Source organism: Rosa rugosa, chromosome 2, assembly GCF_958449725.1.
Source record: "Rosa rugosa chromosome 2, drRosRugo1.1, whole genome shotgun sequence".
Lineage (NCBI taxonomy): Eukaryota > Viridiplantae > Streptophyta > Magnoliopsida > Rosales > Rosaceae > Rosa > Rosa rugosa.
In genome coordinates this window covers 25,434,746-25,456,878 of record NC_084821.1, presented here as the reverse complement: position 1 = coordinate 25,456,878, position 22,133 = coordinate 25,434,746, and the positions used below count along the sequence as shown (strand labels likewise).

Genomic DNA, 22,133 nt, shown 5'->3' with positions numbered 1-22,133 from the left:
AACAATCAGTCCAATTTTCTACAGAAGCAAAACTGGAAAACTGGACCTGTAAGAGGTCCAGCAGCATTTCCAGCCCAACCGCATAGAATAAAGCTCTGAAAATTTGTCAGGATGATCTACACTCATAGTGGAACATTTTTTATGAAGAAGTCGAAGGCTCAATCTGAAGTCTTGTTGGAGAAATAATTGAAGGAATAAAGAGGCAGAAACTGACCTAAAACCAGCTCAATATTCACATGTTCATGTTTCCTACCCACATGAAGAAAGCTAGATGCTTTTCTTTTTTTCCTTGGATATATTTTTCTACAACAATCTCTTTAATAGATCATCATCACTTCCATGTTTTTGCACCTTCATGCCTTGCTTTCATTTCATCATTTCTCTATCTTTTCCATATTTTACAAATCACTTTCATACTCCACTTTCATTATTTTTCTTCCACTCATCATTTCACTCTTCTTTTTCTTCCCTATATAAACACCTTCTTCTCTCATTCTAAGACACACATTCACAACACAACATCAAAACATCTCTAAGATGATCTAAGTTCTCTCTAGAGCAACCTCTCTAAGAGCAACTCCTCTCCTTCTCTTTCTCTTAGCGGTGATCACACTCCTAGTCCTAGTCTTCTCAGAAGCCGACTTTCAGTGCCACCAAACCCTCTGTCAACGTACTTCGGTCCTAGTCTCCTCGGGAGCCGACGGTAGTGCCGCGACCACAACGGTTACAGAACCAGCCAAGCAAGGGTAACGCCCTAGCAACCCAGCCAAGCTAAAGTCACGCTTTAGCAAGTTCTCCTCACTTCCCAGTGGTTCTCGCTCTGCTCGATCTACAACATCGAGTATCGATTGTGATTTTCAAGAAGCTCAGCAAAAGTCCTCGCCACGAGGCACAAAGAATCCCACGACGAGGTTGGTGCTCTCCTCGTCCACAATTGCTTGAAAGAAGTCAGGTCAAGGGACACCCCCGACGACCGCACCCGAACGGTGCTGGCACGCCCGCGCAGAAAAGAGACTGTTGACCAGTTGCAACAAAATTGGAGCCAAACATTTTGGCAGGCCCAGTGGGACAAGGTTAGAATTTTTTTTTTTTTTTCTCTTGAAGCACATTCAACCACCGGGCTTCAAAACATAGCCAAACATTTTGGCACGCCCAGTGGGACAAGGTTAGAATTTTTTTTCTCTTGAAGACATTCAACCATCGGGCTTCAAAACAAACATTTTGGCACACCCGGTGGGACCACATAAGAAGTTTTTTCTCTTGAAGCACATTCAACCACCGGGCTTCAAAACAAACATTTTGGCACGTCCAGTGGGACCACATAAGAAGTTTTTTCTCTTGAAGACATTCAACCACCGGGCTTCAAAACAAACATTTTGGCACGCCCAGTGGGATTACATAAGAAGTTTTTTCTCTTGAAGCACATTCAACCACCGGGCTTCAAAACAAACATTTTGGCACGCCCAGTGGGACAATGTTAGAATTTTTTTTCTTCTCTTGAAGACATTCAACCATCGGCCTTCAAAACAAACATTTTGGCACGCCCAGTGGGACAACATCAGAGTCTTTTCTCTTGAAGCACATTCAACCACCGGGCTTCAAAACAAACATTTTGGCACACCCGGTGGGACCACATAAGAAGTTTTTTCTCTTGAAGCACATTCAACCACCGGGCTTCAAAACAAACATTTTGGCACGCCCAGTGGGACAGCACCAGAGTCTTTTTATGTTCACCATCATTGGGATGCCAGAGGAAAATCTTTACCAAAAGAAATTCCTGAAGTCATGGCTACGATAGAAGGTTATGTGCCCATTCCCATTCCAGAGAATGCGAGCATAGAAGAGCGGCTTGATATCCTTCAAAAGAATTCTACCGCATACCATGAGAATCTGAGAAAAGCCCTTGCGGAGGACCGTCGACGGCTCGATGAGTTCACGATTTCGGTCACAAAACTCGAGTTGGGGGCACAACAAACACAAGGCAAATTGGAACGTCAAGAACCTGCTCGCGAAGAGGTCGTTTCTGAGACTAACTTGCCTATAGGTGGCAATCAACCTAAGGGTCTCACTGGTGAGTCACAGCCTTACACAGAGGCTGTGCATGGAAAAGGTCATCAACAAGAATGTTTTTCTGACAATGAAATTGTCTCGGAACAAATATCTGATTTCTCCACTGATCAAGCCAAATACGTGGCCACTGATCAGATGCATGGGGGGCAAGATATGGCCCATGATCATCCCTTTGATCAAAAGAAGCAAGTTCATGATCATTTTAATTGTGACTCTGCTACTGGACGTCATGGGGAAGGTGATCAAAATCAGGACCAACTTAATTATCAATTAAGTTGTGGTCTACAGAAGCCAATTTGTGGCTTTATTAATCAATTCATCTTGAAGTTCTTCATATATTCTTCAAGGCCAAGCGGTGGCTTTGATATATGTGGAGGGCACATCTACAACCCACGTTGCATGAATGGCCAGAACAATTATTCTAGTGGCCAAGTTGTCCTTCACAACTGTAAATTTGAGTATCATCAATACAAGTTAACTCTTGTTTACAATTATCCAGCAAGTGAAGCTCTTGATATGGAGAATTCAGACCAGCAAGTGGTCGTCTATAATGGCCAATCTGTGGCTAATCCTAAAGACACCATGTTCTATGACATGGTAGTTGGCGACAAAGCCGATCTTGAAACATCTTCATCTCCAAAAGTGCAATTGAAGATCATGCTTCATCAACCAACAAAGATACTTCGGGGGCAAGATTACCCCTCTCACGAGCCAAATTCCTCCAAATTCTTCAACGAGAAGTGTCTTTGTTCTTTTCCTATGAGCTCTCACAGGAGGGATTTTTACCCTACAAATTTTGATACATCGGAGCTTTCGGAGCTTGGAATGAAGCATAGATGGCCTCCCCCGTGGTCTTCTAGAGGTTAGCCAAACATAGTGTTGCTAGCTTCTTTCTTTCTTTGCTTTTAATTTTTTGTTAATTTTTCGTTTCTATTTTTCTTTTCATTAAAAAAAAAAAAAAAAAAAAAGTTGAATTTGGTAAAGGGGTTGTGAATCATAACGGAATAGGTGAAGTCTCTTTTGTTAATATTGGCCTAAACTCCTTATTGGTGCCTAGTTCAGGTCCCTTAAGGTTAAGGGCGCCTTTTATTAACACTTGTTGAACTGTCTTCACACTTATGACCTTTCTCATCTTAGTAAGTATAGCCTATGTGAAATGGTGTCTAGAAAGGGGACAACGTTCATGACAGGTTCTTGAATCCAGAAGTGCGTGCAAATGGGTCTAAACCACTATGTGGGAATAGCTCATGCCAAAATGGATTCTGCCTCTCTTGTTCGCCCTCCCCCACCTGGCCATTTCAGTAAGGTTGCCCAAAGGATTTGAAAGAAAATTTGTGTCTAGGCGACTATACTTGGGCCGCATGTCTAAACCTTGATTCACATTGTCTTATTGAATTCAACTACTTATAAAAAAAAAAAAATAAAAAAAAAAATATATATATATATATATATAGTGCGATCCAAAAATTACTGAGGAGTCAAAACACTGAGGGATTAATTTATTAGCCAGTCTCTTCGCATGCATAAGCCTTCGTGGGAAATTCTAGTGTTCCTACACTCGCGAAGCCCATTCATGAAGGCCTGTTTTTGAGGCCCATAATCGTTTCTTCGCTTTGCCTATCAACACTAGGGGGGCAACACTATACAATACTAAGCCGAGTCAGCGGCTCCGGAAATTTTTTTCAGCTTTGCCCTCGCAGGAAAGGCTGAGCTCAAGGGAAATGTGAGAGCCACCACCGTGACCGCCACCTCCATCGGAAGTAGTCTTCATGTTACCAAAGATGTCCTCACCATGCATGGGGAACAGAGGAAGGGTTTCAATCTCCATGTCCATAGATCCATAACCACCATAGTTCCCCATCTGCCCGTTAAAAGCAATCACACCAGCTGAAGAAGCAGAAGCAGATGCAGAAGATCCGAAGTTAATATACTGATCCTCAGGTTTCCAATTGGTACCATTGTTATCACCAACAATCCCTGATTTTTGCATGGGCACATGAACATCCGAAGTGGACCTCTTCTTCCGCTTCTCCCGAGCCCTTTGGTTCACGAACCAAAAATAGACGTTCTTGAACTCGATCTTGCCGTACCATTTCAGCTGGAGACAGATCCTCTGAACCTGCTCTATAGTTGGGGACCTAACTCCCTTATTGTAGAAAAGCTCCTTGAGGATTCTTATCTGATCTATAGTGGGAGTCCACCTGCTCCGCCTACAAAGCATGTTAGCACTACTCCCGGCTGCTTTGTTACTTCCTCCATCCTCGGTTGGTTGCTGGGTTTGTGGTTCCATTGGTGAAGGATTGAGAGAATGCGAGAATTGAAGAATGGTGGTGACAAGTAATTAAGAAAGATTGCTGTTAGAAATATTGGAGTTGATGAAATGGTTTTGGGATTGGAGATTGTGGAGGAAGATATAGGCATGCAAATATCCACCCTTGGATGGACGGTTGAAAAGAAGAGTCAAACTGAGTGTCAGTAAAGAGTGATTAGTGCCTTAAATCTCGGAAAAGAATGGATTAATAGCATGTGGGGAAACCGAACGGTTTTCGAGGAGGTAACTGTTCTTTTCACGAGATTATTTTTCACGACTGTTGTTTTTCAACGAGTGATTAGTGCCTTAAATCTCGGAAAAGAAGGAGTTATTGGCGCTAAGAGTTTTGAGTTGGGAGCCAGCAAGTGGATCCAAAAGATACATATTTTCTCAAAACCCTCGCCGCGAGGCTCTTTTTGATGCGGAGCATATTTTAAAAGTTCGTATTATTTTCAATATACAACTATGGGGGCCTATATTTGGGGCCTTGCGAGACACGTTGACACAGCTTCTCACGGATATTTGAATATCAGGATAAGAAAATATTATTGTATTCATAAAGTGGTTTTGCGGCCAAAAGCAGTACATTCATTACAAAGCCAAAAGTGGCTAGAATACAAAACATGAATCTTCCGATATCTTCTGAATCTTTTCTCAAGTGGAAACAGCTATGGAATCCAACGCCGGGTTGAGCCGCGCCATTATCCCAAGGAGGGGCAGACTTCAGGGAAGGAAAAAGAGGAGTAACGGAGCCCCCACGCCTCCTTTACATGGAAGCGGTAGAGGAATACAACATAGGCTTGGCCAACACCATTATTCATGAGAAGGGGAGACTCCAGTGAAAGAAAATGGAGCCTCCAAGCCCCCTCAATTGGAAGCAGCTATGGAATCCAACGCCGGGTTGAGCCGCGCCATTATCTCTTGGAGGGGCAGAGAGTGAAGGAACCGAATATCAGCTTGAGTCTCTGCACGCCCTCTAGCCTTGGTAACCACCATTAGCTGGACATGAAGTACAGGAACAGCCATTCAGTAGCTTGAACCCATTCCTTCAAAGAGTCCATCCCTTCTCATCCCTCCAAGATTCTATCAAGAAGAGAAAGGGGGAGAAGGAGGTGAGAACCAAAGCCCCTTCCATCTGGAGGGCACAACACGGGCCGGGTCCAGAAGGAAGGAAACAGAGGAGGAAAGACGAACCTCAATTTGGCTTCCCTCCCTTCCCCGATTTGCTCCAAGTGGGGGATCCTAACAAAAAATGATCTTACATGACCGGAGATCCCACACTCGGAGCCCCCTCGCGTTTCTAAACCAATCTGAAGCCTGGCATTGTTGTTACAGACTCCCAGAAGGATGAAACAAGGGTTTGCCTAAGATTACGCCATGAGGCCTAACCCAGGCTTAAGATTACGCCATAAAGCCTAAAATTTAGAGGCTAAAGGTCATTTCATGAGGGGAAGATTTGTGAAGAAGGAGAAAAAGAAGCAAGGACTGAAAGGCCATTTCTTGAATATTTCAGAAAAATTGTTGTGAGTATTCCCTTCCCGAAATACAACTATTTATAGGGAATTCAGGCAAATCCCCACCCTTGAATGAAGCTCTATTTCAAAACCGATGTCAATAAATCGAGATTAGTGATTCCAAATCTCGAGAAAAAAGGGATTAGCAGAATGTGAGGAGCGGTTTTTGAAGAGTTAGCTATTATTAGAGGATTAATAGCATGTGGGGAAACCGAACGGTTTTCGAGGAGGTAACTGTTCTTTTCACAAGATTATTTTTTCACGACTGTTGTTTTTCAACGAGTAATTAATGCCTTAAATCTCGAAAAAGAAGGGATTAACAGTATGTGAGGAGACCGAACGGTTTTCGAGGGGGCCTACAGAGATTGGCCCGAAAAGCTCAATTTCAAGCAAAGTTCCTCCACGCGGAGTTTCGCCGCAATAGCACTTGCTTCGGCCTAAGTGGCCCGTTCTCTGACACGGGCCAGGTTGCGGCCCATTTCTTCAGAAGCAGCCAAAGGTTCATCGAGTTGGGCTTCTTTTGCAGCAATTGCATTCTCAACAGAGAGCTAGCAAACAAGGCCGATACTTGCTGCTATACACATGGCGAAGCTACCACCAAGGAAGAGAAGGATACTCATTCGTGATCAAAAGCAGTCTCCTTCGCATGGGGGGCACGCTAAAGTTCTAATCTCCTACAACCTGCCCAAGTTTCGCCAGATCCATGGGGGGCAATAAAGTTGGCAAAGGAAGCGTCAGTTCATGACAAAGGCAATTCAGTAGTGGCATTCAAGCTTTATGGCCTATTTAGAGGCCTATATGGAAACAGTCAAGCCAATACAAGTGGCTTTGGAGCAACAACATTATAAGAGTAGTGTTGATTCAAGACCCCTTCAGTCAAGACGAAGACCTTTGACTTCGAGGTCTGGGGGGCAATGTTTGGACCCAAAATGAACATTTTGGCTTGACAAGGCATGTGTTGGAGAAATTGAGCCAATGTCAATGGCTCAAGCTATATATTGTCGACAAGCTCGAAATATATATTTAGAGGCTAAATAAAGCCTACTATGGAAGCATGGAAGCATGAAAAGTTAACTTTAGCACATTTTCCTACTTCGGCTAGGAGAAACCGAGCTAAACAAGGAAGGAGGGGCGGCAGACTAACCAAACGAAATCTAAATGAGCTAAAACTTTCCAGATTAATTCTAGAAAGCCCAAGGATCATTTCTTATGAAGAGTGCCAGAGATTTTTTTGAGTGGAAGGCCTTCAAACAATCAGTCCAATTTTCTACAGAAGCAAAACTGGAAAACTGGACCTGTAAGAGGTCCAGCAGCATTTCCAGCCCAACCGCATAGAATAAAGCTCTGAAAATTTGTCAGGATGATCTACACTCATAGTGGAACATTTTTTATGAAGAAGTCGAAGGCTCAATCTGAAGTCTTGTTGGAGAAATAATTGAAGGAATAAAGAGGCAGAAACTGACCTAAAACCAGCTCAATATTCACATGTTCATGTTTCCTACCCACATGAAGAAAGCTAGATGCTTTTCTTTTTTTCCTTGGATATATTTTTCTACAACAATCTCTTTAATAGATCATCATCACTTCCATGTTTTTGCACCTTCATGCCTTGCTTTCATTTCATCATTTCTCTATCTTTTCCATATTTTACAAATTACTTTCATACTCCACTTTCATTATTTGTCTTCCACTCATCATTTCACTCTTCTTTTTCTTTCCTATATAAACACCTTCTCCTCTCATTCTAAGACACACATTCACAACACAACATCAAAACATCTCTAAGATGATCTAAGTTCTCTCTAGAGCAACCTCTCTAAGAGCAACTCCTCTCCTTCTCTTTCTCTTAGCGGTGATCACACTCCTAGTCCTAGTCTTCTCAGAAGCCGACTTTCAGTGCCACCAAACCCTCTGTCAAAGTACTTCGGTCCTAGTCTCCTCGGGAGCCGACGGTAGTGCCACGACCACAACGGTTACAGAACCAGCCAAGCAAGGGTAACGCCCTAGCAACCCAGCCAAGCTAAAGTCACGCTTTAGCAAGTTCTCCTCACTTCCCAGTGGTTCTCGCTCTGCTCGATCTACAACATCGAGTATCGATTGTGATTTTCAAGAAGCTCAGCAAAAGTCCTCGCCACGAGGCACAAAGAATCCCACGACGAGGTTGGTGCTCTCCTCGTCCACAATTGCTTGAAAGAAGTCAGGTCAAGGGACACCCCCGACGACCGCACCTGAACGGTGCTGGCACGCCCGCGCAGAAAAGAGACTGTTGACCAGCTGCAACAAAATTGGAGCCAAACAGAATGTGAAAGTGTGAGTGGCTATAGATAAATTTATAGGATGCAAAATTGCAAATATTCACAAGTCACAGTAAAAATGAAATCAAAGTATAAGGTGTTATCCTAATGCCTTGATCGATTCAATACTAGTACAGATGAAGAAACGCATGAACTCTAAAAACTTGTTTATAGGATCCAGACGCCCTTGTGAAAGTTTTTATGATTCTCTTACTATGATTTGTGAAAAAGTAAGTGCAGGAAAGTAGATGCAAAAAAAATTAAATGCAAGTAGAGTAACGAGCAATAGAAATATAGAACAAGAAGATAAATTCCAAGAATGTAAAGTGCATGAAAACAGAAACAATACCAGTAAGAAAAATAATTCACGAGAGATACTGTAGATTGATAGTGTGTAGAAATGCGATAGAGAATTTGGGAATGTTGAATTTGTATTGAGTTGTTGTGTTGTTGGTCATAGACCCCTAACAAATATGTCTATGGCCCTTTTTATAGTACAAAGGGTTAGGATACTGAAACAAATACAATCTTAGTATTAAATGTTGAGATAGTATTGATTACAAATTAAAATTTAAAAATATAGTTCCTTTGTTGTGTAGAAACTTATGATTGAATATTAAGACTCTTCGATGCACATTTTGGTAATGGCCACACTTGATGCTGTAATTTCTCTAAAAGTTTGATTTGATATTTAGTGGCTTTTATTTGCTCATAATGCCCCGCCAAACTATCCATCAGCGACCTCAACTTACCAAACCCAGCCCTGGCTAGGGCTAGTTGAGCCATGGTTGGCCTTGACTAAAGTTAGTCTCGGCTAAGACTAGCCGGACCTCAGCTACGATAAGGTGAACCGAACTCCAACTATGGTGAGCTGGACCTCGGCTGAGGTGAGCCAGACCTTGATGTCGGTGAGGTGAGCCGGACCTCGGCTAAAGTGATCCAGACGTCGGCTACGATGAAGTGAGTCAGACCTCGACTATGGTGAGTCGGACCTCGGCTACGGTGAGCCAGGCCTCGATTAAGGTGAGCCGGACCTTAGCTAAACATTTGTTTTGTCACGGCCTCCCATGACCTAGGCCTGCCTCATATGGGTCCAAGCTTAATGCCACATGGGCCTTGCCAAATTTAGGTTCAAACAATAGGATAGGAACTTTTGCAGCATCGGGTTTGTACAAGAATGAATTTGTTCCTTCGAATACTTATTATTGTCACCCACAAGTTGATCGATAATGTTTCGAGCCATCATTATATACATAAGAGAGATTCTTACATAGGGCAAACGTACCACGTGGCTGGTAGGGCAGTCCAATCATTGAACATGCAATGGGGTATTTTAGATATTTCATTTTAATAAGTAAGGATAGTTTCGAAACACACTTAAAATTCTCTGGATTTTGATTGGGCTACCTCACCGTCACGTGGTTCGTTTGCCGTACGTAAGAATCTCTCCATAATTATGAGAAAAATCTAATCACATGACCTAATTTAGGTTAGCCTAATAATGATTCATTTCATTACAAATAAAATGTCATTAACCAATTTTATTAATTATTATAGGCAATTTAATTACCATTTTAACCTTTACAAAACTAATTTGGGAACTCCACTAACCCTAACAAGCGGTTTCAACTTTCAAGGTGCACAATATTTAATTGGGTCAATTACATATAAGGCATAATAGTCAAAGTAATCACATTTTTAGCCTCAAAGTGGCCTTATGTTGACAAAAAAAATTTAGTGGCTGTATTGATAATTAAAGTTTCAAAATGACACTTATATGTAATTTTCTATAAATTTATTAGAAAAATACATAGTAATATACCTGACAAAAGTTGAAAAAAAAACATAAAACTCAACTTGTGTAAGTTTTATACAAAAAAGTACAAGGAGCCCAAGCCCAAAGAAAATAGAATAGACTTTTTTTTTTTTTATCACAACAACAACTAGTCTTTTTGTGAGTCAAACTCACAACCTCCCACTTACAAATGGGAGACCGGGAGACTTATGCCACTAGACCAAATGGTACTGGGCAAATAGAATAGACTTAATCCCAGATGTTTCATCAGCAATTACAAATTAGAATAATTTTTTGTTGAAATTACAATGATGCCACTGTACTATGCATAAGCCAGCGATGAGTTTCCGCGTCGTCTCCTCAAGGCGTCAAAGAAGTCCGCCTCGTCTAAGCGCTCTACGCCGGCGACCGAAACAGATTGATGGTTGCGTCACTGCCGGTGGGCATTCCGGACTGGTCCAAGATCATGAAGAACGAGTACCGAGAAAACCGGCGGAGGGACGATGACGAGTTCTTCAACGGGAGCGTGAGAATTGAGTCACAAAATTGGGGGTTTTCGTGTGGACGCAGGTGTAGGGAAATCTGCTACTGCAATTGACGGACAAGTGGTTCCAACTTCCAACCTGTTCATGACCTCACCATTAGCGTCAAGTTCGGAGCTCGCATGGTCACCATTGAAGCTAAGCCCACACTGTAAGTTAATACGGATGGATTCACAGTGAGGCAAAACCTAATTATTGTATAGAGAATTTCAATTGGATTAAGTAAAGTCTTATTGGTGTTGTAATGGTCAAAATTGGCAAATTATAACATAAGTGATTCCGCACTCCTCTTGGACCTTGTGCTCTGTTAAACCAAAGAGAAACCAATTGTGTGGAATTATCTAGTGAATGATGTTGCATAGATATCATCCAAGAAATTGCATTACCTTGAGGTTTCACAGTTTTCGTTGGTAATTTTTCAGACGTAAGAGCAACTCCAACAGGTTTCCCTATAATTTCTGTATAATAGGGAAACAAAAGTCAAAGCTTTAGCATTTTTTTCTTCTCCAACTCCAACAGATTCTCTATTTTACAGCAATCTCTAAAATCTCCATATTCTTCCTCAAATTTTAGATTGCTGTAAATATAGGGAATTTGGTTTTCTCTTTCCTCACTTTCTCTAAAATAGGGATAATTATAGGGAATCTGTTGGAGCAAAAGAAGCTCATTTTTCCCTAAAGTAGAGAAAAATCAAAATATAGGAAAACTGTTGGAGTTGCTCTAAGAGTTACACGATGCTAAATACTATTCCGAAAGTGAGTAACAGAAGATTTATGAAGCAGATAACTTCTTCTATTAATGCAAGCCAATTTACAATTGCGAGAGGGCATGACAATGTGAAGTTTTACACTAATAGTTAAATCAGGTAGCATTCGGTAAAGGCTTAAGATCTCTATGTGCCTTTATTAATGATGAATTGAGATTGTTTAGAGTCAGTAGCATCAGTAGTAGCTACCTTCAATATTGTTTCAATTTCAAGTAGCAATTGCAAAACTAATCTTCATTTCATCTCCATCTCAAAGCAGTAGCAGCTAACCTTTAATATTGTCTCGATCCTCAAGCAGTACAACTAGACGAGTGCAGTAACAAAATTGGACGCATACGAGTGCAATAGCAGAACTAATCAAGTACAAGTGCAGTAGCCGAACTGGACGAGCATGAGTGCAGCGAGTGTAGTAGCAAAACCAAAAGAGTACGAGTGTTATAGCAGAACTGGACAAGTATGAGTGCAGTGAGTGCAGTAGCAGGATTGGAAGAGTACGAGTGCAGTAGCAGGACTAGACTAGTATGAGTGCAGTAGCAGGACTGGATGAGTGTCTAATAGGTTTCTCTGTTTTTTTTTTTTTTTTTTTTTTCTGATGTGGTTTCTCTTCATTTGAACAAAAAAGAGTTGGAATTAAAGAAAATAATTAACATTTAGTTATCCATATGTGAAGGTTAGAATTGTAAATGTCTTATTGACACATAGTAAAAAAATAACAACTTGTCCTTATGTATAAAAGTTTGTCCTTATAAGCTTAAAATCAACTTGTATGGATGTATTTGTGAAACCCTTCTTTGTCAAGGACTTATGTGTAGTTTACTATATTTAATTACCATGGAAGTTGCAATGGCGACATGCTTCCACGATATTTTGACACGTTGCTAAATACAGTTATATTTATACCCTTCTAACCCTAAATGCCCAATCCTATTCTACTATTTAATGTTGTCTCGCTGCCTCATTCTTCTACCTGCCGTGATCTTCCAGTTCTAATCATGTTTAGTTTCCATCTTTTGTACTTGTCCATTTTCTTTTCGTTCCTTGATTTGTCAATCTCTATCGATCGGATGCAAGAAGCTTTTAATCTCAAGCTTCATGACCGAGCAGCCTAGTCTCCTACTGTATTCCAGCCATAAAAAAAAAAAACATAAAAAAAAATTAGGTAATAAACAGTTCACTCTTCACTTATATTCATTTGCATTTCGAAGTGTTACAACTCAAATTTATTGACATTAGTGTTTGAATTTAGAATTTTTTTTTTTCTTAACATCAAGCTTTAGGCTTGGTTTGGTTTGGTCGGAATTAGCAAATTAACAAGATCTGGCCAAATATAGAGGCTTATTAGTCAGATCTTGAGGCTTATGTTGAAATTAGGCCGGATCTACTTTGGCTCTGGCCAGAAGTGTCGTCAGCTCAATTAGTCAAAAAAAGTCAATGTTGGAGGAGGTTTTGAACATAATGAAACCAAAATTTTCAATTCAGTCGCAGCAAAGAAACCGAATCAATTTTTTTCAAAAAAAAAAAAAAAGAAACCGAATCAATAGCAAATAGTTCACCCCCTCCTAATGGATTTGAGATGATAGAGTTATCTATTAGACTTAGGATCAATAAACTTTATGAGCGACTCATATGACTCAACAAAAATATTCAAGAGTGAAAATCATAGAATCGATGAAAAGTTGAATTATAGAAAATATTCCCTATGTATGTTCCCTACTATTTTTATGTATGTTCCCTATCTAGTATCTTTCAGTTCTTACAATTTTTAAGCATAGAGGAAATGCTTTTTTGGTTTCTTAATCATGAAATGTTTGGTTTCCCTTTGCTAATTGTCACTTTACAGGGATGCAACGACCAGAGGCTTTTCAAACAGCGCATTATCTGTTCGATGCTAGTGATGACGGTCAAATTGAAAGGCTATGATGATGGAGATGATGTGCTGCTTCAAGGGTTGTTTTACAGTTGTAAACATAGTGTGTGTAATGTGGAGTTTTAGTCTTCTGAGCAGAGCATGGATACTAAAATTTTTATATCTTTCAGATATGGGAACCTGGGATGCATTAGCATAATGTGTTGAAAAAATGGTTCCTGTATGGCGCAGAAATGAAAGAAGCGGTTGAATATTACTGCTCCTTGGTGAGGGTATGCACATGAAGCAGTTGAATATTACTGCTCCTCGGTGAGGGTATGCACATTTCATTGTCTTATCTAAGTTTTGCTTCGTTTTCATGGAAATGTTGCAATTAATTGTTTACTTTATTTGCAGGACAAAAAGGCGTAGGACTCGAACACTTCCTTCGAGTTCTGGAAGTAAGGAAGAAGACACTTGAATTATTAGGAGTCTAGAAGCAAGGGAAGAAGACATACTCAAAAGTGCAGAAGACTAATGTATTCAAGAGATTGTCTGCTTCCATTTTACATGTTTGATTAATACAAAGATTCTTAAATGCATAAGAAAGTAGGTTTAGATATACAGCTGCAAGTATTTGACACAGTTGCTTGAAAACTTAGAATAGTTGTATAGTGATTCACATCGAGTATTGTACACCGTATCTCTTGTGTTTGGTCTGGTGTAATTGTTTGTAGTCCATCAATAGTAAAAGACAACTCTGACTTCATTTTCAGCATCCTCTCTCTTCTGATAGTTTTGATTTCATAGCATTTTAGTTCTTTAGCAACAATGGAAATTAGATTCAGCAACCATTGGATTTCATGGTTCAAGGAAAGGATAACATGTGGAACCAAATACCGTAAGACTCAGTAAAGACAGCAAACACTTGAGACTTGTTTGAAAGAGGATACAACCATGCAAACTCTACTGTTAGGTCTATAGTCACCAACACAAATGGCATAGTATCTGTATCCTTCGAAGGAGACACGGGGCAGGGGTACATTACTATGAACTTTTGCAAATGGATGCTGTGCTATATTATCACACTATCAGAGAAACAAGCAGGACATGTATTCTAGCGCTCCCCAAGTACCAGTGGTTATCTTGGGATTCTTGGCATCTGTTTCAACTGGTGTAGCATCGAGCAGCGGTGATAATCTCACCAGTTATATGGTGAGTAGCTGAGTTGCACCCTTATCTCGAATCCAACAATCGGCTGATCACAGCCAAAGCCATTGCTGTTGTTGTGAACATTGACACAGACTCAGTAATGTGCAATGGATTACAAGACATAACTAACTGAACTTTCTCTGGTTCTAGTAGTTACATTGACGATAGATAACACATCCAAATGAAAATAATAGAAGATGCAGAAGTTTGGTGCATTTGCAGAATGCAATAGTAAGTTTCAAGTCTGAGGAAATGAAAAGTTTGGTATATTTTTTATCTGAGTAATTATTTATGATGTTTCCTGTCAATTTGTTTGGTGCCTGGAGACTTTACAAAAATAAAATCTAGGGATTCCAGAAGTTTGCTAAAACCAATATAAAGGCATAAAATGGCTATTTAGATGCGCACCAAAGCTTTGGCAGGTTATGCATGGCCTAATCAATCAGCTTAACAGCAGTGACTCAAAATCCTCAAATACTAATGGAAAATTTACGGATGTACTAAATTGTCTGTTAGACTATGAGACTATCTTATGGTTTTGTTAAATGTGAAGTACCAAAGTATTGCAATTGCTCGAGTTCAGGCACTGTTAGTAAGTGTCGGTTAGGTATTTGCATCCAACTCATGTAAACTAACCCTCTCGATCTTGTTTTAGATATAGTCATATGGTTGGATATATAACATTTGATATTGGCCGGTCATGTGTATAAGCAAGAAAGGAAGAAACAAATTGTTATCTGTGTTGACTTACATAATAGTAGTGTCGACACAATGTACAATGGAGGCCTAAAGCTCTGGGGAGGGAGGGGGAGAGTTGAATTTTGGGATAAATGCTCTACCAACTCCAAATCCTTATCAAGCACAGCTCAGTTGGCAATGGGTGAACATGTCTTGGTTAACAACTAAAAAGATTCATTAACAAGTATCTTAGATACAAAATATTTGTACTATAGTAAAATCCAACTCCAGTAAACTATCTCCCCAGATAGGAATCTGATTATTGTTTTATTTGGAGACGTATGTCATTGTAATCAGAATCAGATTACTGTTTTATTCAGACATGTATGTCATTGTAATCAGAATCTGATTACTGTTTCTTAGATTTATACCAAGGTAGCTTTCACTTCTGAAATTTTATTTCATGGTGATAACTGCATTCGTTCTTTTAATAATAAAGATCTGCTTAAACAATTGGCTTACAGCTCAATTGATCGAGCGTGCTGATACTTGGTCAGACCATGAATATTTTACAAAACCATGTGAAAATGAAAAGCAATTGATACCTTGTAATAAAATACCAGATTAGTGACCAAGCTGCAATTGTTTTTTCCCCTTCTCCAATTAACGTAGAGTCCAAAATCGCCAGTGTATAATAACATATTGATACCCCCCAAACCTTTCCATGCAGTTCCAGAGAAAAATGGCTTGCTGTAATAATCTTATTTTCCTCTCTCTCTTCCTCTGCCTCACCTTCTCTTCCTTAGCCTACAGCAACGACAACGACAATGAAACCAAAAATGGAAATGGTGCTCACAACCTTCGGTCCAAGTCTCTAGTCCTGGTCAAGATATGGTGCTTGCTGTTGGTCTTTGTTGGGACTTTTGCAGCAGGAATGTCACCTTACTTCTTAAGGTGGAACGAGGCATTCTTGGTTCTAGGCACACAGTTTGCTGGTGGTGTGTTTTTGGGAACAGCTCTCATGCACTTCCTGAGTGATTCAGACATGACTTTTCAGGGCTTGACTGAAAAGGAGTACCCTTTTGCCTATATGCTGGCATGTGTGGGGTTCTTGATCACTATGCTTGCTGATTGTGTTGTTTCTTATGTGTATGGTAAGCAGGAGGGTAGTACTACTGACCCAGAAGTTCTAGGTTGGTGATTATTCAGACTTGATTGAGGTTTTTAACTTTAAAATTAGATATGCTGCTGATTTCACAAATTTCTTATTCTACAGGAAAGGAAGAGGCTCACAAGGTGAGATTGGATTCTTACTCTATTTTTATTACAAGGAAGATCCCCTAGGGAACATTTAAACAATTTTGATGAGGGTTCTAGCCTATAAATTGATCAACTGTCATATTAGCTTCAAGAAATATATGCTTAAAAAACACTTGTGACAACAGAAATGACTATCCTTAGTTATTGATTGGCCAAGTCAATACTGGTTATTCACCGTCTTGATAAGCAACTTTGACCAGTCGCCTTCTCCTGCAAGCGATCTAGCCTAAGCACCATAGCCCAAGATAAACTATAACAGTATAACGCAACCCATGAGCCTCATCTTGCAACACAGAAGCATATGCTTTAGAAATAGAGCCACCTCGATTTAATAGTACATACCAACTTTAACATTTTGCTTGTATGTATGCTTTCACTGCAGGGCCATGATACTCACCACATTGCAGCTGTTGGTTCATTCAGGGACACAATTCTGTTGATCGTAGCCTTGTGCTTCCACTCTTTCTTTGAGGGGATTGCAATTGGGATTGCCAAGACAAAACTGGATGCTTGGAAAGCCTTGTGGACAGTGTGTGTGCACAAAATCATTGCAGCTATTGCCATGAGCATTGCCCTTCTTCGCATGATTCCAAATCGGCCATTCATATCATGCATGGTATATGCTTTTGTATTTGCCATTTCCAGTCCAGTTGGTGTAGGAGTTGGGATCATAATAGACGCCAAAACCCAAGGTGCCACAGCAGATTGGATGTTTGCTATTTCTACAGCTTTGGCTTGTGGAGTGTTCATCTATGTGTCAATAAATCATTTGCTTTCGAAAGGTTACACAGCTCAAAATGCAGTCTCTGTTGATAAACCCCATTACAAGTTTTTGGCTGTTGTTTTTGGTGTTGGGGTGATCTCTGTTGCCATGATCTGGGACTAAGCTCATATCGTTAAAGACTCCAAGGACAGATTCCCCCACCAGAATCGACTCTCTCTGTTCTTCATTGTAATTTAACTAATTTTGTGCAATGATGTAGATCTATTGGAAAATGGCCTTTTATTATTAAGTCAGCGAATCCTTGACGATATGAATATCACATCAACAAATGTCACAAAAATGCAAACTATACGGATAAATTTGTTGAACTTAAACTCAGAGATCTTAAATTCTTCAACATCGTTGCAAGCATCATTTTATTAATATACCAAGATTAAAAGAAAGCAGAAAACCTTTGATTCATAAATACCAAGTTCAACAAACCGACACCTTGAATTCTATCCACAGAAAAACCACAAATAATCAGTGCACGTCGATCCAGGGTGCATTCCTCCCACATGACACAAACATGATCATAAAGAAGCCCAATTTATTCAAAATTTCATCGTAAACAAAAGCACTAACATGATTCAAGAAAAGGCAAAACTCCAATTAATTAAGAACACTATCACAAATTTAGAAATTTCCTATTGTACAGCAGTCAAAATTGAAGCAAGTGCAAAGAATAAATGTCAGATAAACTATTCCCAGTGCCTAAAGTTCTATATGGAAAGATCTCTCAAGGCAATATGAGACAATAATAGGCCCTGCCACATCTCCCAGAACACAACCTGCAAAAAAGAAGCATGCACATTGCAGCAGGGTCATACACATGTAAGAAACATCAAAAGAAGCAACAAAAACAGACCACTCAGGTAATGAGCTTACCAACCCACTGGCCAGTTGAAGGGCGAAAAAGAGTGGCACCAATACCCGCCCCAATTGAAGCAAAAATCAGTGATGCACCACACCTGATAGTAGTGCCCCAAACCTTATTCCCAAGAAGTTTAAGCTTTTGTGGTGTATCGATTTCATCAACCTCTTCTTTAGAGTTTATCATTCCTTTAAAAGTTCGGTAGATATCAATGCCAACTGAGATGATCCAAGATGCTGCAACACCTAGAAAGTGTCCTGCACAAACAAGCATGCACAGCACAGTGAGATTGAATCTCAAGCAACCAACAACAATAAACCAACATTATCTTTAATTTAATATTTTCTCAGGATACATGAAATAAAATCTCACCTCTCATAGTCGTTTTGCCAACATTGAAGAAGAAAACATAAGTTGGCATTCTTCTTCCAGCTTTCCTCATGGCAGACTTTGGGAGATCTGTACGAGTTAAAATGTGTCGCTTGTAAGATATTTGGAAAAAGAAAAACAGGGAGTCCATTTATAACTTATCCTTTTTATTACAAATAACTTCATCTCTATGATCCTCAAGAGTTTTATTGACTTATACTTCTCATATGAAACTATATTTGAATGGATTCTGGAAATAAATTACCTTTCAGAAGTTTCCATGCCATTCTCTGTGACACATAATAAACAGAAATTCTTTCTAGAATCCGTCTAGTGGTTGTGACAGTAGTCTGCAATAAAAAGCAAAACATATCCAACTGAGAATCATATCAATGTGTGCCCTCAAAATGCCAAACCCCAAATTAAGCAGTAAATGGCGGTTTAGATGCCAACCAGAACTTTGGCAGCTAATAAATACAGCTTGAATTGAAAAGGTTTCACTCTAGCAGAGCCACAAATTGACTTTGGCATGCCACTTTCCATTGGAGATGCTCTAGCTATTTACTTATCATTATGGTTCATTTGTGCGACTAAAATTCCAGATGTTTTTATTTTGTAACAGGCAGTAATTATTATCTGCCAGAAGCTAAATACAGAAGGGTAAAAACAATCCGAGGTCAGTATAGAGTGGCAAATCTTCTGGGTGCTAAGTCAACAACTAAAGGACATGCCCATCACTTTCCCAAGAAAACAAAAATACCCACACACACACACTATTGCTCGGTGATCAAATTTGTTCAACAATAAATATGGCTTGTTTGGTGCCCATCCCATCTAAACCAGCAAAGTTATAAGCATCCACAAACAAGAGGGAAAAAGTGCTGAATACCCAAGCACATAAAGTTCTTTCAATGTGTAATTCTTACACATCCATAGATTTCAAGTATTTGCTGTGGCTAATCACCATCCAAAGTTCAGTCTTCAGACAAGCAGTGCATATGATCACACTGATTAGTCAAGATTCCTAAGAGATATGCGAACTCTTTTTTTAGTCATTAGCAGAGAAAACCTCAGGTCAAATTTGACGACAACTAAGTGTAAATGGAGATAAAACAGTTTTCCACTTTTCCCCCAAAAGACACAGTCCAGAGATGCCATGAAACATTGAAACTAACTAATTAAATGAAATAAAGGACATCATGTATGATGAAATTTGGTTAACCAAATCCAATATAGAGACAGAAATAACAGCAGGAAAAACAACTTACCTCACGAGCAATCTGCTTTAATGATTTTTTTAATGGAACAACATAATCTATACGTTGTTCTTCTTCAGTGTCCTGCAGGAAGTCATCATCGTCCTCTTCCAAGTTTGCACGAGGCTCCAGAAGAGGTAAAAAGTACAGTAAAAATGACCTCAGAGTCGTCAAAGTTAGAGCTCTCAATTCGAAAGCTGAGAATAGTGGCTTTAACTCGATTGTGTATTCCTTGGTACCGTAATTCACAGATTCATTCTGAAATATTTTTAAGGATGCACTTCGTAAATTAGAGATGTAATCTTCAGACAATGTTGCTCCAGCATCACAATAGGCAACTGGTCCCCTAAAATTACTGTTTCACAGAACTAAAAAGTTAGTCGGGGCCAAACAATAATCTTCAAGCTTCAAAAAAAATTGACAGACAAAGTCATGCAATTTCAAGCGACAGAAAATACATGTCGTCCTGAAATTATAAACTCATTATAGACATGCTGTTGATTCAAAGTTTAGGCAATGAGTTCAGCAAAGAATAAAAGCAAGCTAAACAGTAGGGACATGAAACTCAATAAACCCAAAATATACTTAGCATTGTATTACTGCCTATATCAGAAACAGCAATAGTCCTACATAATATACTTCTTCATGTTCAACCTAACAAAACCCAATAATCCATCGTACCCCACAAACAAATCAAACACAGTCGAACTAAACAAGCCTAGATTCCACAAAGTTCACAACTTTTCTGTAATGGGCAATCGAAAAAGTAGCAAATAGTCACATCCAGCTGCTAATCTCAACAGAGATAACTGGAAAGCAATAGAGTTTACCTGAACAAGGACTTGTAAACGTAAGGAGCTCCGGCGGCGGCGGCGGCGGAAGCAGCTGCTTTCGCCGAGAAGAACCCAGAAGCGTGAAGGCTTTGGGTTGTAAGACTTGGGTTTTTTCTCAGCAGATCTAAGACTATAGCTATTCCCGCCATTGTTACTAAACCACAAAACTAATCCAAACACCCACAAAAACCCTCCGACCAAAAGGTCCTTGCTACTCCTGACTCTTAGTTTGGTCGAATATGAGATTTGAGAAATCGAAAAGATTGGATTTTATTGGCACCAAAAGAAAAAGATTGGATTTTGGCAGAATATATGATAGGAGAAAGAAGATGAAGAGCCTCCTTTGGTGTTGTTCGTATTCCTATGCCCCCCAGCCAATCAGTGCAATATCAATGTGCTAATAGAGCTTGAAACACTCTTTATACAGATTTACTTTTACTTGCTTGGCCTTTTGGTATTTATTGACTTTTTCTTGAAGTAAACTTTGTGAAGATACAGTAATAAACTAGGAAGGCTCCTAAATTAGGATTTAGGAAGTAAACTATTTTTGATATTTGTAGTCATCAAATTCTCAATTTTTTCCATCTCTGTGTCACCTTAACCCCACCTATTCACCTTAGTGAGTATAACCGAGTGCATTCGACGAATAGATATTTTAGTTTCCACGAAAAGTTACAAAAAAGTTCAGTAACTCCCACCAAGTGTTAGTTTTGATGGCTAATCACTAAAATTTAGGACAACTAGGAAATCCTATTTCATATACCAAACGGTATAACACTTTGAATTTTCTTGGTTGGCCGAGCTAACCCGAGTATGAGTAAAAAAATTCGAGTTAGACACTTAGATTCAGGATTAGTAATCTCTAAGTTTTCTAAGGCACTACAAATCGTTTAATCTGAATCCTAGTCGAGGGGAGATATGATAATAATTTTACCTCATCGTTTATGAAAAGCTTAAGCAACATAGAAAGTAGTGGAATCTTAGTTTTTCTTTTTCTTTTCCAGTTCAAGGGTTTGTAAGATGTGTTGTGGTAGTGAATATGTTAAATAACTGTTTGGCGCAAAAACCAGTTGGCTTGCAAACTGTCTCTTTTGAGCGTGTGCGCAGGCGTGCCAGCACCGTGGGGTGCAGTCGTCGGGGTATTCCCTTGACCTGACTTCTTCTTCAAGCGTTGTGGACGAGGAGAGCACCAACCTCGCCACAAGGTTCTTCTCTAGCCTTCCGGGAAAGGACTTTCTGCCTTACGGATAAGGACTTTGGGTGTGATCTCTTCGCGTCACCGAATCGATACTTAGTGTTGTAGACTAAGCAGAGCAATCACTGGGAAGTTTGGAGAAAGCACGGGTTGCGCTAAAGCGTGACTTTAGCTTCGTTGGGTTGCGAGGGCGTTACCCTTGCTTCGCTGGTAGTAACGGTGGCGGTTGCGCTCGCAGTCGGCTCCTGGGGAGACTGGGACTGGAAGTACGGTCGCCGAGTTGATCTGGTGATGCTGACAGTCGGCTCTTAGAGAGACTAGGACTGGCGGGCGGTCACCGGGTTTCAACGAGGTTGAAGGTTTGCTCCAGGGAGGCTTTGTAATCACTAGGATTGATTGATATGAGAGAGGTCCTTTATTCGTCCTTGAAACCTGGTATATATACCTAGGGTTTCGACTACTCCTTGCCACAGAAGGATTATTGGTTGAAGTTTC

General features: G+C 39.9%; 2 protein-coding genes across 3 annotated transcripts; one reads left to right on the top strand and one right to left on the bottom strand.

The window, feature by feature from the left end:
* Positions 1 to 15,737: 15,737 nt before the first annotated feature.
* On the top strand, positions 15,738 to 17,385 carry LOC133733721 (zinc transporter 11-like). 2 transcript variants are annotated; one of them, XM_062161367.1, is made up of 3 exons: positions 15,738 to 16,182; positions 16,305 to 16,324; positions 16,731 to 17,385. In XM_062161367.1, exons 1-3 carry the CDS (start codon positions 15,753 to 15,755, stop codon positions 17,232 to 17,234), a joined length of 954 nt encoding a protein of 317 aa, XP_062017351.1. In that variant the 5' UTR covers positions 15,738 to 15,752; the 3' UTR covers positions 17,235 to 17,385. The 2 variants fall into 2 exon arrangements, with proteins under 2 accessions (XP_062017351.1, XP_062017350.1); XM_062161366.1 differs by having other exon boundaries at positions 15,738 to 16,221; positions 16,731 to 17,380.
* Positions 17,386 to 17,641: 256 nt separating this feature from the next.
* On the bottom strand, positions 17,642 to 20,840 carry LOC133731772 (uncharacterized). Its single transcript, XM_062159179.1, has 6 exons — positions 20,441 to 20,840; positions 19,623 to 19,965; positions 18,620 to 18,704; positions 18,358 to 18,444; positions 18,000 to 18,242; positions 17,642 to 17,902 (listed from the first exon to the last, which is right to left on the bottom strand). Exons 1-6 carry the CDS (start codon positions 20,590 to 20,592, stop codon positions 17,826 to 17,828), a joined length of 987 nt encoding a protein of 328 aa, XP_062015163.1. The 5' UTR covers positions 20,593 to 20,840; the 3' UTR covers positions 17,642 to 17,825.
* Positions 20,841 to 22,133: the final 1,293 nt, after the last annotated feature.

Coding starts and splice junctions, on each gene's coding strand:
- LOC133733721 (XM_062161366.1), top strand. CDS start 15,753: ATGCAGTTCCAGAGAAAAATGGCTTGCTGTAATAATCTTATTTTCCTC. Junction 16,222..16,304: donor TACTGACCCAGAAGTTCTAG/GTTGGTGATTAT, acceptor CTTATTCTACAG/GAAAGGAAGAGGCTCACAAG. Junction 16,325..16,730: donor GAAAGGAAGAGGCTCACAAG/GTGAGATTGGAT, acceptor CTTTCACTGCAG/GGCCATGATACTCACCACAT.
- LOC133731772 (XM_062159179.1), bottom strand. CDS start 20,592: ATGGCGGGAATAGCTATAGTCTTAGATCTGCTGAGAAAAAACCCAAGT. Junction 19,966..20,440: donor GTTTACAAGTCCTTGTTCAG/GTAAACTCTATT, acceptor TCTGTGAAACAG/TAATTTTAGGGGACCAGTTG. Junction 17,903..17,999: donor TTCAACTGGCCAGTGGGTTG/GTAAGCTCATTA, acceptor TCTTTTTTGCAG/GTTGTGTTCTGGGAGATGTG.